Source organism: Pogoniulus pusillus, unplaced genomic scaffold, assembly GCF_015220805.1.
Source record: "Pogoniulus pusillus isolate bPogPus1 unplaced genomic scaffold, bPogPus1.pri scaffold_196_arrow_ctg1, whole genome shotgun sequence".
Lineage (NCBI taxonomy): Eukaryota > Metazoa > Chordata > Aves > Piciformes > Lybiidae > Pogoniulus > Pogoniulus pusillus.
The window spans coordinates 4,542-20,673 of NW_026974625.1; the positions used below are offsets into that span (position 1 = coordinate 4,542).

At 50.7% G+C, this 16,132-nt stretch overlaps 1 protein-coding gene across 1 annotated transcript in view; it reads left to right on the forward strand.

The window, feature by feature from the left end:
• The first annotated feature begins 630 nt into the window (after positions 1-630).
• The window catches only part of LOC135174000 (netrin receptor DCC-like), a 36,133-nt gene continuing 20,631 nt past the window's right edge, over positions 631-16,132 (forward strand). The window contains exons 1-4 of the mRNA XM_064141240.1: positions 631-910; positions 4,472-4,620; positions 8,094-8,232; positions 14,545-14,594. Coding sequence (XP_063997310.1) covers positions 631-910; positions 4,472-4,620; positions 8,094-8,232; positions 14,545-14,594 — 618 coding nt within the window. The remainder of the gene's footprint in view (positions 911-4,471; positions 4,621-8,093; positions 8,233-14,544; positions 14,595-16,132) is intronic.

The following is a 16,132-nucleotide window of genomic DNA, read 5'->3' on the forward strand; positions in this document are numbered from 1 at the left end:
TTGGAGAAGGTCTGGAGGACCTCAAGGGTTGGGTGGAGAAGGTTGGGAGGACCTCAAGGGTTGGGTGGAGAAGGTTGGGTGGACCTGGTGGACCTCCAAGGTTGGGTGGAGAAGGTTGGGAGGACCTCCAAGGTTGGGTGGAGAAGGTTGGATGGACCTGGTGGACCTCAAGGGTTGGGTGGAGAAGGTTGGATGGACCTGGTGGACCTCCAAGGTTGGTTGGAGAAGGTCTGGAGGACCTCAAGGGTTGGGTGGAGAAGGTTGGGTGGACCTGGTGGACCTCCAAGGTTGGGTGGAGAAGGTCTGGAGGACCTCAAGGGTTGGGTGGAGAAGGTTGGGTGGACCTGGTGGACCTCCAAGCTTGGTTGGAGAAGGTCTGGTGGACCTCAAGGGTTGGGTGGAGAAGGTTGGGTGGACCTGGAGGACCTCAAGGGTTGGTTGGAGAAGGTCTGGAGGACCTCAAGGGTTGGGTGGAGAAGGTTGGGTGGACCTGGTGGACCTCCAAGGTTGGGTGGAGAAGGTCTGGAGGACCTCCAAGGTTGGGTGGAGAAGGTTGGGTGGACCTGGTGGACCTCAAGGGTTGGGTGGAGAAGGTCTGGAGGACCTCAAGGGTTGGGTGGAGAAGGTTGGATGGACCTGGTGGACCTCCAAGCTTGGTTGGAGAAGGTCTGGGTGAACCTTGTGGACCTCCAAGCCCCTCTTGGACCTTCTCCTCCACCTCTTGAGGACCTCTTGGGGGTTGTCTTCTCCTGCAGGGAACGAGTGGTGAACATCTCCCAAGCTTCTGCTCTCCAAGTGACCGTGGACAACCTCCAGCCAGAGGTCCTCTACACCTTCAGGGTGGTGGCCACCAACCAGTGGGGTCCTGGAGAGTCTTCTCCAACCATCAAGGTGGTGACCCAAGGAGAAGGTGAGGATGGAGATCCACCAGGAGAAGACCTTTGGTGGTCAACTGAGGGCTTGGTGGAGCTCCAGGTTGGGTTTGGAGACCTCTTGGAGGTCATCTGAGGTCTTGGTGGAGCTCCAGGTTGGGTTTGGAGACCTCTTGGAGGTCATCTGAGGTCTTGGTGGAGCTCCAGGTTGGGTTTGGAGACCTCTTGGAGGTCATCTGAGGTCTTGGTGGAGCTCAAGGTTGGGTTTGGAGACCTCTTGGAGGTCAACTGAGGTCTTGGTGGAGCTCCAGGTTGGGTTTGAAGACCTCTTGGAGGTCATCTGAGGTCTTGGTGGAGCTCCAGGATGGGTTTGAAGACCTCTTGGAGGTCATCTGAGGTCTTGGTGGAGCTCCAGGATGGGTTTGGAGACCTCTTGGAGGTCATCTGAGGTCTTGGTGGAGCTCCAGGTTGGGTTTGGAGACCTCTTGGAGGTCATCTGAGGTCTTGGTGGAGCTCAAGGTTGGGTTTGGAGACCTCTTGGAGGTCATCTGAGGTCTTGGTGGAGCTCAAGGTTGGGTTTGGAGACCTCTTGGAGGTCAACTGAGGTCTTGGTGGAGCTCCAGGTTGGGTTTGGAGACCTCTTGGAGGTCATCTGAGGTCTTGGTGGAGCTCCAGGTTGGGTTTGGAGACCTCTTGGAGGTCATCTGAGGTCTTGGTGGAGCTCCAGGTTGGGTTTGGAGACCTCTTGGAGGTCAACTGAGGTCTTGGTGGAGCTCCAGGTTGGGTTTGGAGACCTCTTGGAGGTCATCTGAGGTCTTGGTGACCTCAAGGTTGGGTTTGGAGACCTCTTGGAGGTCATCTGAGGTCTTGGTGACCTCAAGGTTGGGTTTGGAGACCTCTTGGAGGTCATCTGAGGTCTTGGTGGAGCTCCAGGTTGGGTTTGGAGACCTCTTGGAGGTCATCTGAGGTCTTGGTGGAGCTCCAGGTTGGGTTTGGAGACCTCTTGGAGGTCAACTGAGGTCTTGGTGGAGCTCCAGGTTGGGTTTGGAGACCTCTTGGAGGTCATCTGAGGTCTTGGTGGAGCTCAAGGTTGGGTTTGGAGACCTCTTGGAGGTCATCTGAGGTCTTGGTGGAGCTCGAGGTTGGGTTTGGAGACCTCTTGGAGGTCCTCTGAGGTCTTGGTGGAGCTCAAGGTTGGGTTTGGAGACCTCTTGGAGGTCATCTGAGGTCTTGGTGGAGCTCCAGGTTGGGTTTGGAGACCTCTTGGAGGTCATCTGAGGTCTTGGTGGAGCTCCAGGTTGGGTTTGGAGACCTCTTGGAGGTCATCTGAGGTCTTGGTGGACCTCAAGGTTGGGTTTGGAGACCTCTTGGAGGTCAACTGAGGTCTTGGTGGAGCTCCAGGTTGGGTTTGGAGACCTCTTGGAGGTCATCTGAGGTCTTGGTGGAGCTCAAGGTTGGGTTTGGAGACCTCTTGGAGGTCAACTGAGGTCTTGGTGGAGCTCAAGGTTGGGTTTGGAGACCTCTTGGAGGTCATCTGAGGTCTTTGTGGAGCTCCAGGTTGGGTTTGGAGACCTCTTGGAGGTCATCTGAGGTCTTGGTGGAGCTCAAGGTTGGGTTTGGAGACCTCTTGGAGGTCATCTGAGGTCTTGGTGGAGCTCCAGGTTGGGTTTGGAGACCTCTTGGAGGTCATCTGAGGTCTTGGTGGAGCTCAAGGTTGGGCTTGGAGACCTCTTGGAGGTCATCTGAGGTCTTGGTGGAGCTCCAGGTTGGGTTTGGAGACCTCTTGGAGGTCATCTGAGGTCTTGGTGGAGCTCAAGGTTGGGTTTGGAGACCTCTTGGAGGTCATCTGAGGTCTTGGTGGAGCTCCAGGTTGGGTTTGGAGACCTCTTGGAGGTCATCTGAGGTCTTGGTGGAGCTCAAGGTTGGGTTTGGAGACCTCTTGGAGGTCATCTGAGGTCTTGGTGGAGCTCAAGGGTGGGTTTGGAGACCTCTTGGAGGTCATCTGAGGTCTTGGTGGAGCTCCAGGTTGGGTTTGGAGACCTCTTGGAGGTCATCTGAGGTCTTGGTGGAGCTCCAGGTTGGGTTTGGAGACCTCTTGGAGGTCATCTGAGGTCTTGGTGGAGCTCCAGGTTGGGTTTGGAGACCTCTTGGAGGTCATCTGAGGTCTTGGTGGAGCTTTGGAGGTCAACCAAGGTCTTGGTGGACCTCAAGGTTGGGTTTGAAGACCTCTTGGAGGTCAACCAAGCTCTTGGTGGACCTCAAGGTTGGGTTTGGAGACCTCTTGGAGGTCATCTGAGGTCTTGGTGGAGCTCAAGGTTGGGTTTGGAGACCTCTTGGAGGTCATCTGAGGTCTTGGTGGAGCTCAAGGTTGGGTTTGGAGACCTCTTGGAGGTCATCTGAGGTCCTGGTGGAGCTCCAGGTTGGGTTTGGAGACCTCTTGGAGGTCATCTGAGGTCTTGGTGGACCTCAAGGTTGGGTTTGGAGACCTCTTGGAGGTCATCTGAGGTCTTGGTGGAGCTCCAGGTTGGGTTTGGAGACCTCTTGGAGGTCATCTGAGGTCTTGGTGGAGCTCAAGGTTGGGTTTGGAGACCTCTTGGAGGTCAACCAAGGTCTTGGTGGAGCTTTGGAGGTCAACCAAGGTCTTGGTGGAGCTCAAGGTTGGGTTTGGAGACCTCTTGGAGGTCATCTGAGGTCTTGGTGGAGCTCCAGGTTGGGTTTGGAGACCTCTTGGAGGTCATCTGAGGTCTTGGTGGAGCTCAAGGTTGGGTTTGGAGACCTCTTGGAGGTCATCTGAGGTCTTGGTGGACCTCAAGGTTGGGTTTGGAGACCTCTTGGAGGTCAACCAAGGTCTTGGTGGAGCTTTGGAGGTCAACCAAGGTCTTGGTGGACCTCAAGGTTGGGTTTGGAGACCTCTTGGAGGTCATCTGAGGTCTTGGTGGAGCTCAGGGTTGGGTTTGGAGACCTCTTGGAGGTCATCTGAGGTCTTGGTGGAGCTCAAGGTTGGGTTTGGAGACCTCTTGGAGGTCATCTGAGGTCTTGGTGGAGCTTTGGAGGTCAACCAAGGTCTTGGTGGACCTCAAGGTTGGGTTTGAAGACCTCTTGGAGGTCAACCAAGCTCTTGGTGGACCTCAAGGTTGGGTTTGAAGACCTCTTGGAGGTCATCTGAGGTCTTGGTGGACCTCCAGGTTGGGTTTGGAGACCTCTTGGAGGTCATCTGAGGTCTTGGTGGAGCTCCAGGTTGGGTTTGGAGACCTCTTGGAGGTCAACCAAGGTCTTGGTGGAGCTTTGGAGGTCAACCAAGGTCTTGGTGGACCTCAAGGTTGGGTTTGAAGACCTCTTGGAGGTCAACCAAGCTCTTGGTGGACCTCAAGGTTGGGTTTGAAGACCTCTTGGAGGTCAACCAAGCTCTTGGTGGAGCTTTGGAGGTCAACCAAGGTCTTGGTGGACCTCAAGGTTGGGTTTGAAGACCTCTTGGAGGTCAACCAAGCTCTTGGTGGACCTCAAGGTTGGGTTTGAAGACCTCTTGGAGGTCAACCAAGCTCTTGGTGGACCTCCAGCTTGGTCCTTTGACCTTGGACCTCTTCTGTCTTCTTCTCCAGTCCAAGTTCCTGGTCCAGTGGAGAACCTCCAAGCTGTGGCCTCCTCTCCAACCTCCATCTTCACCTCTTGGTCTCCACCAACCTCTCCAGGAGGTCCTGTCCAAGGGTATCGAATCTTCTGCCTGGAGGTCACCACTGGAAGAGAAGAGGTGAGAAGGTCTTGAGATGGTCCTCAAGGGGTTGGAGAGGTTGGGTTGAAGGCATCTCAAGAGCTTTGGAAGAGGTTGGGATGGGTCCAGGGTGGAGGTTATGGAGGAGGTCCTGGGTTGGGGTGGGATGGAGAAGACCTTTGAGGTCCAACTTGAGGTTGGAGAAGACCTTTGAGGTCCATGATGAGGTTGGAGAAGACCTTTGAGGTCCATGGGGAGGTTGGAGAAGACCTTTGAGGTCCATGATGAGGTTGGAGAAGACCTTTGAGGGCTTCAGGTCCAAGATGAGGTTGGAGAAGACCTTTGAGGTCCATGATGAGGTTGGAGAAGACCTTTGAGGTCCTACCTGAGGTTGGAGAAGACCTTTGAGGGCTTCAGGTCCAAGATGAGGTTGGAGAAGACCTTTGAGGTCCTCAGGTCCAAGGTGAGGTTGGAGAAGACCTTTGAGGTCCAACCTGAGCTTGGAGAAGACCTTTGAGGTCCAAGTTGAGGTTGGAGAAGACCTTTGAGGTCCTACCTGAGCTTGGAGAAGACCTTTGAGGTCCTACCTGAGGTTGGAGAAGACCTTTGAGGTCCATCCAGAGCTTGGAGAAGACCTTTGAGGTCCTACCTGAGCTTGGAGAAGACCTTTGAGGTCCTACCTGAGCTTGGAGAAGACCTTTGAGGTCCTACCAGAGCTTGGAGAAGACCTTTGAGGTCCAACCAGAGCTTGGAGAAGACCTTTGAGGTCCAACCAGAGCTTGGAGAAGACCTTTGAGGTCCTACCTGAGCTTGGAGAAGACCTTTGAGGTCCAAGTTGAGCTTGGAGAAGACCTTTGAGGTCCTACCTGAGCTTGGAGAAGACCTTTGAGGTCCAACCAGAGCTTGGAGAAGACCTTTGAGGTCCTACCAGAGCTTGGAGAAGACCTTTGAGGTCCTACCAGAGCTTGGAGAAGACCTTTGAGGTCCTACCACAGGTTGGAGAAGACCTTTGAAGTCCAAGGTGAGGTTGGAGAAGACCTTTGAGGTCCAACCAGAGCTTGGAGAAGACCTTTGAGGTCCAACCAGAGCTTGGAGAAGACCTTTGAGGTCCTACCAGAGCTTGGAGAAGACCTTTGAGGTCCTACCAGAGCTTGGAGAAGACCTTTGAGGTCCAAGTTGAGGTTGGAGAAGACCTTTGAGGTCCATGGTGAGGTTGGAGAAGACCTTTGAGGTCCTATCAGAGCTTGGAGAAGACCTTTGAGGTCCAAGTTGAGCTTGGAGAAGACCTTTGAGGTCCAACCAGAGCTTGGAGAAGACCTTTGAGGTCCTACCAGAGCTTGGAGAAGACCTTTGAGGTCCTCAGGTCCATGTTGAGGTTGGAGAAGACCTTTGAGGTCCTCAGGTCCAAGGTGAGGTTGGAGAAGACCTTTGAGGTCCTCAGGTCCAAGGTGAGGTTGGAGAAGACCTTTGAGGTCCTCAGGTCCATGTTGAGGTTGGAGAAGACCTTTGAGGTCCAACCAGAGCTTGGAGAAGACCTTTGAGGTCCAACCTGAGCTTGGAGAAGACCTTTGAGGTCCTACCAGAGCTTGGAGAAGACCTTTGAGGTCCAACCAGAGCTTGGAGAAGACCTTTGAGGTCCAAGATGAGGTTGGAGAAGACCTTTGAGGTCCATGGTGAGGTTGGAGAAGACCTTTGAGGTCCATGGTGAGGTTGGAGAAGACCTTTGAGGTCCAACCAGAGCTTGGAGAAGACCTTTGAGGTCCAACCAGAGCTTGGAGAAGACCTTTGAGGTCCAACCAGAGCTTGGAGAAGACCTTTGAGGTCCAAGTTGAGCTTGGAGAAGACCTTTGAGGTCCATGGTGAGCTTGGAGAAGACCTTTGAGGTCCATGGTGAGGTTGGAGAAGACCTTTGAGGTCCAAGTTGAGCTTGGAGAAGACCTTTGAGGTCCAACCAGAGCTTGGAGAAGACCTTTGAGGTCCAACCAGAGCTTGGAGAAGACCTTTGAGGTCCAAGATGAGCTTGGAGAAGACCTTTGAGGTCCAAGTTGAGCTTGGAGAAGACCTTTGAGGTCCATGGGGAGGTTGGAGAAGACCTTTGAGGTCCAACCAGAGCTTGAGAAGACCTTTGAGGTCCAACCTGAGCTTGGAGAAGACCTTTGAGGTCCTACCAGAGCTTGGAGAAGACCTTTGAGGTCCAACCAGAGCTTGGAGAAGACCTTTGAGGTCCAAGATGAGGTTGGAGAAGACCTTTGAGGTCCATGGTGAGGTTGGAGAAGACCTTTGAGGTCCAACCAGAGCTTGGAGAAGACCTTTGAGGTCCTACCTGAGCTTGGAGAAGACCTTTGAGGTCCAACCAGAGCTTGGAGAAGACCTTTGAGGTCCAAGTTGAGCTTGGAGAAGACCTTTGAGGTCCTACCTGAGCTTGGAGAAGACCTTTGATGTCCAAACCATCTCCAGGTCTTGAGGACCTCTACTCCAGGTCTTGAGGACCTCAACTCCAGGTATTGAGGACCTCTACTCAAGGTCTTGTGGACCTCTACTCAAGGTCTTGAGGACCTCTACTCCAGGTCTTGAGGACCTCTACTCAAGGTCTTGAGGACCTCTACTCAAGGTCTTGTGGACCTCTACTCCAGGTCTTGAGGACCTCTACTCAAGGTCTTGAGGACCTCTACTCAAGGTCTTGAGGACCTCTACTCCAGGTCTTGAGGACCTCTACTCATGGTCTTGTGGACCTCTACTCAAGGTCTTGAGGTCCTCTACTCAAGGTCTTGAGGACCTCTACTCAAAGTCTTGAGGACCTCTACTCATGGTCATGAGGACCTCTACTCAAGGTCTTGAGGACCTCTACTCATGGTCCTGAGGACCTCAACTCAAGGTCTTGAGGTCCTCTACTCAAGGTCTTGAGGACCTCTACTCATGGTCTTGAGGACCTCTACTCAAGGTCTTGAGGACCTCAACTCAAGGTCTTGAGGACCTCTACTCCAGGTCTTGAGGACCTCTACTCAAGGTCTTGAGGACCTCTACTCAGGGTCTTGAGGACCTCTACTCCAGGTCTTGAGGACCTCTACTCAAGGTCTTGAGGACCTCTACTCAAGGTCTTGAGGACCTCTACTCAAGGTCTTGTGGACCTCTACTCAAGGTCTTGAGGTCCTCTACTCAAGGTCTTGAGGACCTCTACTCAGGGTCTTGAGGACCTCTACTCAAGGTCTTGAGGACCTCTACTCATGGTCTTGAGGTCCTCTACTCAAGGTCTTGAGGACCTCTACTCAGGGTCTTGAGGACCTCTACTCCAGGTCTTGAGGACCTCTACTCATGGTCTTGTGGACCTCTACTCAAGGTCTTGAGGACCTCAACTCCAGGTATTGAGGACCTCTACTCAAGGTCTTGTGGACCTCTACTCAAGGTCTTGAGGTCCTCTACTCAAGGTCTTGAGGACCTCTACTCAAGGTCTTGAGGACCTCTACTCAAGGTCTTGAGGACCTCTACTCAACCTTTGGGTTGTCTTCTCCTAGGTGGTGGAGGTCCAAGGCCTCTCCTACTCCTTGGAGGGGTTGAAGAAGTTCACTGAGTACCACTTGAGGGTCTTGGCCTACAACAAGTATGGACCAGGGAGCTCCAGCCAGGACCTGGTGGTCACCACCTACTCGGATGGTAAGGTGGGGATGGAGGTCCACCAAGAGGAGGGTTGGGTTCTTTGAGGTGCTTTGGAGCTCCTGAGGTTACTCTGAGGTTACTCAGAGGTTACTCTGAGGTTACTCTGAGGTTCCTCAGAGGTTCTGTGGTGGTTGAGAAGGTTTGGAGGTTCTGAGGTGGTTGAGAAGGTCCTGAGAAGGTCCTGAGAAGGTCCTGAGGAGGTTGAGGAGGTCCTGAGAAGGTTCCTCTGAGGTTACTCAGAGGTTACTCAGAGGTTACTCTGAGGTTCTTCAGAGGTTCTGAGGTGGTTGAGAAGGTTTTGAGGTTCTGAGGTGGTTGAGAAGGTCCTGAGAAGGTCCTGAGGAGGTTGAGGAGGTCCTGAGAAGGTTCCTCTGAGGTTACTCAGAGTTTACTCAGAGGTTACTCTGAGGTTCCTCAGGGGTTCTGAGGTGGTTGAGAAGGTTTGGAGGTTCTGAGGCGGTTGAGAAGGTCCTGAGAAGGTCCTGAGGAGGTTGAGGAGGTCCTGAGAAGGTTCCTCTGAGGTTACTCAGAGTTTACTCAGAGGTTACTCTGAGGTTCCTCAGGGGTTCTGAGGTGGTTGAGAAGGTTTGGAGGTTCTGAGGCGGTTGAGAAGGTCCTGAGGAGGTTGAGGAGGTCCTGAGGTGGTTCCTCTGAGGTTCCTCAGAGGTTACTCAGAGGTTCCTATGAGGTTACTCAGAGGTTCTGAGGTGGTTGAGAAGGTCCTGAGGAGGTTCCTCTGAGGTTCTGAGGAGGTTGAGAAGGTCTTGAAGATGTTCCTCTGAGGTTACTCAGAGGTTACTCTGAGGTTACTCAGAGGTTCTGAAGTGGTTGAGAAGGTTTTGAGGTTCTGAGGTGCTTGAGGAGGTCCTGAGAAGGTCCTGAGGAGGTTGAGGAGGTCCTGAGAAGGTTCCTCTGAGGTTCCTCAGAGGTTACTCAGAGGTTACACTGAGGTTCTTCAGAGGTTCTGAGGTGGTTGAGAAGGTTTTGAGGTTCTGAGGTGGTTGAGAAGGTCCTGAGAAGGTCCTGAGGAGGTTGAGGAGGTCCTGAGAAGGTTCCTCTGAGGTTACTCAGAGTTTACTCAGAGGTTACTCTGAGGTTCCTCAGGGGTTCTGAGGTGGTTGAGAAGGTTTGGAGGTTCTGAGGCGGTTGAGAAGGTCCTGAGAAGGTCCTGAGGAGGTTGAGGAGGTTCCTCTGAGGTTACTCTGAGGTTCCTCTGAGGTTCCTCTGAGGTTCTAAGGAGCTTGAGAAGGTTTTGAGGTCCTGAGGTGGTTGAGAAGGTCCTGAGAAGGTCCTGAGGAGGTTGAGGAGGTCCTGAGAAGGTTCCTCTGAGGTTACTCAGAGGTTACTCTGAGGTTCCTCTGAGGTTCCTCAGAGGTTCTGAGGTGGTTGAGAAGGTTTGGAGGTCCTGAGGTGGTTGAGGAGGTCCTGAGGAGGTTCCTCTGAGGTTCTCAGGTGGTTGAGAAGGTCCTGAGGAGGTTCCTCAGAGGTTCCTCAGAGGTTGCTCAGAGGTTCCTCTGAGGTTACTCAGAGGTTGCTCAGAGGTTCCTCTGAGGTTCTGAGGTGGTTGAGAAGGTTTTGAGGTCCTGAGGTGGTTGAGAAGGTCCTGAGAAGGTCCTGAGGAGGTTGAGGAGGTCCTGAGGAGGTTCCTCTGAGGTTCCTCAGAGGTTACTCAGAGGTTCTAAGGAGCTTGAGAAGGTTTTGAGGTCCTGAGGTGGTTGAGAAGATTCTGAGAAGGTCCTGAGAAGGTTGAGGAGGTCCTGAGGAGGTTCCTCTGAGGTTCCTCTGAGGTTACTCAGAGGTTACTCTGAGGTTCCTCAGGGGTTCTGAGGTGGTTGAGAAGGTTTGGAGGTTCTGAGGTGGTTGAGAAGGTCCTGAGAAGGTCCTGAGGAGATTGAGGAGGTCCTGAGAAGGTTCCTCTGAGGTTACTCAGAGGTTACTCAGAGGTTACTCTGAGGTTCCTCAGGGGTTCTGAGGTGGTTGAGAAGGTTTGGAGGTTCTGAGGTGGTTGAGAAGGTCCTGAGAAGGTCCTGAGGAGATTGAGGAGGTCCTGAGAAGGTTCCTCTGAGGTTCCTCAGAGGTTACTCAGAGGTTACTCTGAGGTTCCTCAGGGGTTCTGAGGTGGTTGAGAAGTTTTTGAGGTTCTGAGGTGGTTGAGAAGGTCCTGAGAAGGTCCTGAGGAGGTTGAGGAGGTCCTGAGAAGGTTCCTCTGAGGTTACTCAGAGGTTACTCTGAGGTTCCTCAGAGGTTCTGAGGTGGTTGAGAAGGTTTTGAGGTCCTGAGGTGGTTGAGGAGGTCCTGAGAAGGTCCTGAGGAGGTTGAGGAGGTCCTGAGAAGGTTCCTCTGAGGTTACTCAGAGGTTACTCAGAGGTTACTCTGAGGTTCCTCAGAGGTTCTGAGGTGGTTGAGAAGGTTTTGAGGTTCTGAGGTGGTTGAGAAGGTCCTGAGAAGGTCCTGAGGAGGTTGAGGAGGTCCTGAGAAGGTTCCTCTGAGGTTACTCAGAGTTTACTCAGAGGTTCCTCTGAGGTTCTGAGGTGGTTGAGAAGGTTTGGAGGTTCTGAGGTGGTTGAGAAGGTCCTGAGGAGGTTGAGGAGGTCCTGAGGAGGTTCCTCTGAGGTTCCTCAGAGGTTACTCAGAGGTTACACTGAGGTTCTTCAGAGGTTCTGAGGTGGTTGAGAAGGTTTTGAGGTTATGAGGTGGTTGAGAAGGTCCTGAGAAGGTTGAGGAGGTCCTGAGGAGGTTCCTCTGAGGTTCCTCAGAGGTTACTCAGAGGTTCTGAGGTGGTTGAGAAGGTCCTTAGAAGGTCCTGAGGAGATTGAGGAGGTTCTGAGAAGGTTCCTCTGAGGTTACTCAGTGGTTACTCAGAGGTTAAAAGGAGCTTGAGAAGGTTTTGAGGTCCTGAGGTGGTTGAGAAGGTCCTGAGAAGGTCCTAAGGAATTTGAGGAGGTCCTGAGGAGGTTCCTCTGAGTTTCCTCAGAGGTTACTCAGAGGTTACTCTGAGGTTCCTCTGAGGTTCTGAGGTGGTTGAGAAGGTTTTGAGGACCTGAGGTGCTTGAGAAGGTCCTAAGGAGGTTGAGTAGGTCCTGAGGAGGTTCCTCGGAGGTTCCTCGGAGGTTACTCAGAGGTTACTCAGGGGTTCCTCAGAGGTTCTGCGGTGGTTGAGAAGGTTTGGAGGTCCTGAGGTGGTTGAGAAGGTCCTGAGGAGGTCCTGAGGAGGTTTCTCTGAGGTTCCTCAGAGGTTACTCGGAGGTTACTCAGAGGTTCCTCTGAGGTTCTGTGGTGGTTGAGAAGGTTTTGAGGTCCTGAGGTGGTTGAGAAGGTCCTAAGGAGGTTGAGTAGGTCCTGAGGAGGTTCCTCGGAGGTTCCTCGGAGGTTACTCAGAGGTTACTCAGGGGTTCCTCAGAGGTTCTGCGGTGGTTGAGAAGGTTTGGAGGTCCTGAGGTGGTTGAGAAGGTCCTGAGGATGTTCCTCTGAGGTTCCTCTGCAGTTACTCAGAGGCTATTCTGAGGTTCCTCTGAGGTTCTGAGGTGGTTGAGGAGGTCCTCAAGAGGTTGAGTATCTTCTGAGTAGCTTATGAGTAGCTTCTGAGGAGGTTGAGGAAGGTCTGAGTAGGTTAGGAGTAGGTTCAGCGGAGGTTTTGAGGAGGTTGAGTAGCTTCTGAGAAGGCTGAGGTGGTCCTGAGAAGGTTCCTCAGAGGTTCCTCTGAGGTTACTCAGAGGTTCTAAGGAGCTTGAGAAGGTTTTGAGGTCCTGAGGTGGTTGAGAAGGTCCTGAGGAGGTTCCTCGGAGGTTCCTCGGAGGTTCTGAGGAGGTTGAGGAGGTCCTGAGGAGGTTGAGGAGGTTCCTCTGAGGTTCCTCTGAGGTTCCTCTGAGGTTCCTCTGAGGTTCTGAGTAGGGTGAGTAGTATCTGAGTAGCTTCTGTGGAGCTTCTGAGTAGATTGAGGAGGTTCTGAGGAGGTTGAGTAACTTCTGAGTAGCTTCTGAGGAGGTTGAGGAGGTTCTGAGGTTAGGGAGGTTCTCTATCATCATATAGTAAACTAGGAGTAGTGGTCTGGATTGTAAACTAGGAGTAGTGACCTGATTGTAACCTAGGAGTAATGATCAGATTGTAACCCAGGAGCAGTGACCTGATTGTAAAGTGAGTGTAATGATCTGGTTGTAACCTAGGAGTAGTGACCTGATTGTAACCTAGGAGTAATGATCAGATTGTAACCTAGGAGTAGTGACCTGATTGTAACCTAGGAGCAGTGATCTGATTGCAATCTAGGAGTAGTGATCTGATTGTAAACTAGGAGTAATGATCAGATTGTAACCTAGGAGTAGTGATCTGATTGTAACCTAGGAGTGGTGACCTGATTGTAACCTAGGAGTAGTGACCTGATTGTAACCTAGGAGCAGTGATCTGATTGTAAACTAGGAGTAATGATCAGATTGTAACCTAGGAGTAGTGATCTGATTGTAACCTAGGAGTGGTGACCTGATTGTAACCTAGGAGTAGTGATCTGATTGTAACCTAGGAGTAATGGTCAGATTGCAACCTAGGAGTAGTGACCTGATTGTAACCTAGGAGTAGTGACCTGATTGTAACCTAGGAGTAGTGATCTGATTGTAAACTAGGAGCAGTGACCTGATTGTAAAGTGAGTGTAATGATCTGGTTGTAACCTAGGAGTAGTGATCTGATTGTAAAGTAGGAGTAACAGTCAGATTGCAAACTAGGAGTAGTGACCTGATTGTAACCTAGGAGTAATGATCAGATTGTAACCTAGGAGTAGTGACCTGATTGTAACCTAGGAGTAATGGTCAGATTGTAACCTAGGAGTAGTGACCTGATTGTAACCTAGGAGTAGTGATCTGATTGTAACCTAGGAGTAGTGACCTGATTGTAACCTAGGAGTAATGGTCAGATTGCAAACTAGGAGGGATGAGCAGATTGTAAACCCAGAGTAGCAATCAGGTGGTAAAGTAGGAGTCATGAGCAGATTGTAACCTAGGAGTCATGAGCAGATTGTAACCTAGGAGTAGTGACCTGATTGCAATCTAGGAGTAGTGATCTGATTGTAAACTAGGAGTAATGATCAGATTGTAAACTAGGAGTCATGAGCAGATTGTAACCTAGGAGCAGTGATCTGATTGTAACCTAGGAGTAGTGATCTGATTGTAACCTAGGAGTAATGACCTGATTGTAACCTAGGAGTAGTGATCTGATTGTAAACTAGGAGCAGTGACCTGATTGTAAAGTGAGTGTAATGATCTGGTTGTAACCTAGGAGTAGTGATCTGATTGTAAAGTAGGAGTAACAGTCAGATTGCAAACTAGGAGTAGTGACCTGATTGTAACCTAGGAGTAATGATCAGATTGTAACCTAGGAGTAGTGACCTGATTGTAACCTAGGAGTAATGGTCAGATTGTAACCTAGGAGTAGTGACCTGATTGTAACCTAGGAGTAGTGATCTGATTGTAACCTAGGAGTAGTGACCTGATTGTAACCTAGGAGTAATGGTCAGATTGCAAACTAGGAGGGATGAGCAGATTGTAAACCCAGAGTAGCAATCAGGTGGTAAAGTAGGAGTCATGAGCAGATTGTAACCTAGGAGTCATGAGCAGATTGTAACCTAGGAGTAGTGACCTGATTGCAATCTAGGAGTAGTGATCTGATTGTAAACTAGGAGTAATGATCAGATTGTAAACTAGGAGTCATGAGCAGATTGTAACCTAGGAGCAGTGATCTGATTGTAACCTAGGAGTAGTGATCTGATTGTAACCTAGGAGTAATGGTCAGATTGCAAACTAGGAGTAGTGACCTGATTGTAAACTAGGAGTAGTGATCTGATTGTAACCTAGGAGTAATGACCTGATTGTAACCTAGGAGTAGTGATCTGATTGTAAACTAGGAGCAATGAGCAGATTGCAACCTAGGAGTAGTGATCTGATTGTAACCTAGGAGTAATGGTCAGATTGCAAACTAGGAGCAATGAGCAGATTGCAACCTAGGAGTAGTGATCTGATTGTAACCTAGGAGTAGTGATCTGATTGTAAACTAGGAGCAATGAGCAGATTGCAACCTAGGAGTAGTGATCTGATTGTAACCTAGGAGTAATGGTCAGATTGCAAACTAGTAGTGACCTGATTGTAACCTAGGAGTAGTGATCTGATTGTAACCTAGGAGTAACAGTCAGATTGTAAACTAGGAGTAACATTCAGATAGTAACCTAGGAGTAATAACCTGATTGTATAGTGGGTGTAATGAGCAGATTGTAAGCTAGGAGTAAGCCATGGCTGACCTTACTCTGACTTTACTCCCTCCCTTTGCAGTGCCCAGTGCAACGCCCCAGAACATCTCCTTGGAAGTAATCAACTCCAGAGTAAGTCTACAACCTCCTCACTTCCACCCAGTTGGATTTGTGTAGTTGTTACTACTAGGTGGAGCTCTTACTATGGGATGGAGCTCTTACTATGGGGTGGAGCTCTTACTATGGGGTGTAGTTATGGCTACTTCATGCAGCAAGTTTACAACCTGCTCACTGCCTCCTGGTTGGGAGTGGTTGGGGTTTGAGTAGTTGTTGCTACTATGTGTAGGTGTTACTATGGGGTGCAGGTGTTACTATGAGGTGTGTAGCTGTTACTATGGGGTGTAGGTGTTACTATGGGGTGTAGGTGTTACTATGGGGTGTGTAGCTGTTACTATGGGGTGTAGGTGTTACTATGGGGTGTAGGAGTTACTATGGGGTGTAGAGCTGTTACTATGGGGTGTGCAGGTGTTACTATGGGGTGTAGGTGTTACTATGGGGTGTAGAGCTGTTACTATGGGGTGTGCAGGTGTTACTATGGGGTGTAGATGTTACTATGGGGTGCAGGTGTTACTATGGGGTGTAGGTGTTACTATGGGGTGTAGGTGTTACTATGGGGTGTAGATGTTACTATGGGGTGCAGGTGTTACTATGGGGTGTAGGTGTTACTATGGGGTGTAGGTGTTACTATGGGGTGTGTAGCTGTTACTATGGGGTGCAGGTGTTACTATGGGGTGTAGATGTTACTATGGGGTGTGCAGGTGTTACTATGGGGTGTAGGTGTTACTATGGGGTGTAGAGCTGTTACTATGGGGTGTGCAGGTGTTACTATGGGGTGTAGATGTTACTATGGGGTGCAGGTGTTACTATGGGGTGTAGGTGTTACTATGGGGTGTAGGTGTTACTATGAGGTGTAGATGTTACTATGGGATGTAGCTGTTACTATGGGGTGTAGGTGTTACTATGGGGTGTAGCTGTTACTATGGGGTGTAGAAGTTACTATGGGGTGTAGAAGTTACTATGAGGTGTAGGTGTTACTATGGGGTGTAGATGTTACTATGGGGTGTAGGTGTTACTATGGGTGTGTAGCTGTTACTATGGGGTGTAGGAGTTACTATGGGGTGTAGCTGTTACTATGGGGTGTGTAGCTGTTACTATGAGGTGTGTAGCTCTTACTATGGGGTGTGTAGCTCTTACTATGGGGTGTAGGTGTTACTATGGGGTGTAGATGTTACTATGGGGTATAGGTGTTACTATGGGGTGTAGCTGTTACTAAGGGGTGTAGGTGTTACTATGGGGTGTAGGTGTTACTATGGGGTGTGTAGGTGTTACTATGGGGTGTAGGTGTTGCTATGGGGTGTAGATGTTACTATGGGGTGTAGCTGTTACTATGGGGTGTAGGTGTTACTATGGGGTGTGTAGATGTTACTATGGGGTGTAGATGTTACTATGGGGTGTAGGTGTTACTATGGGGTGTAGTTTTTACTATGGGGTGTAGGTGTTACTATGGGGTGTGTAGATGTTACTATGGGGTGTAGATGTTACTATGGGGTGTAGGTGTTACTATGGGGTGTAGTTTTTACTATGGGGTGTAGGTGTTACTTTGGGGAGTG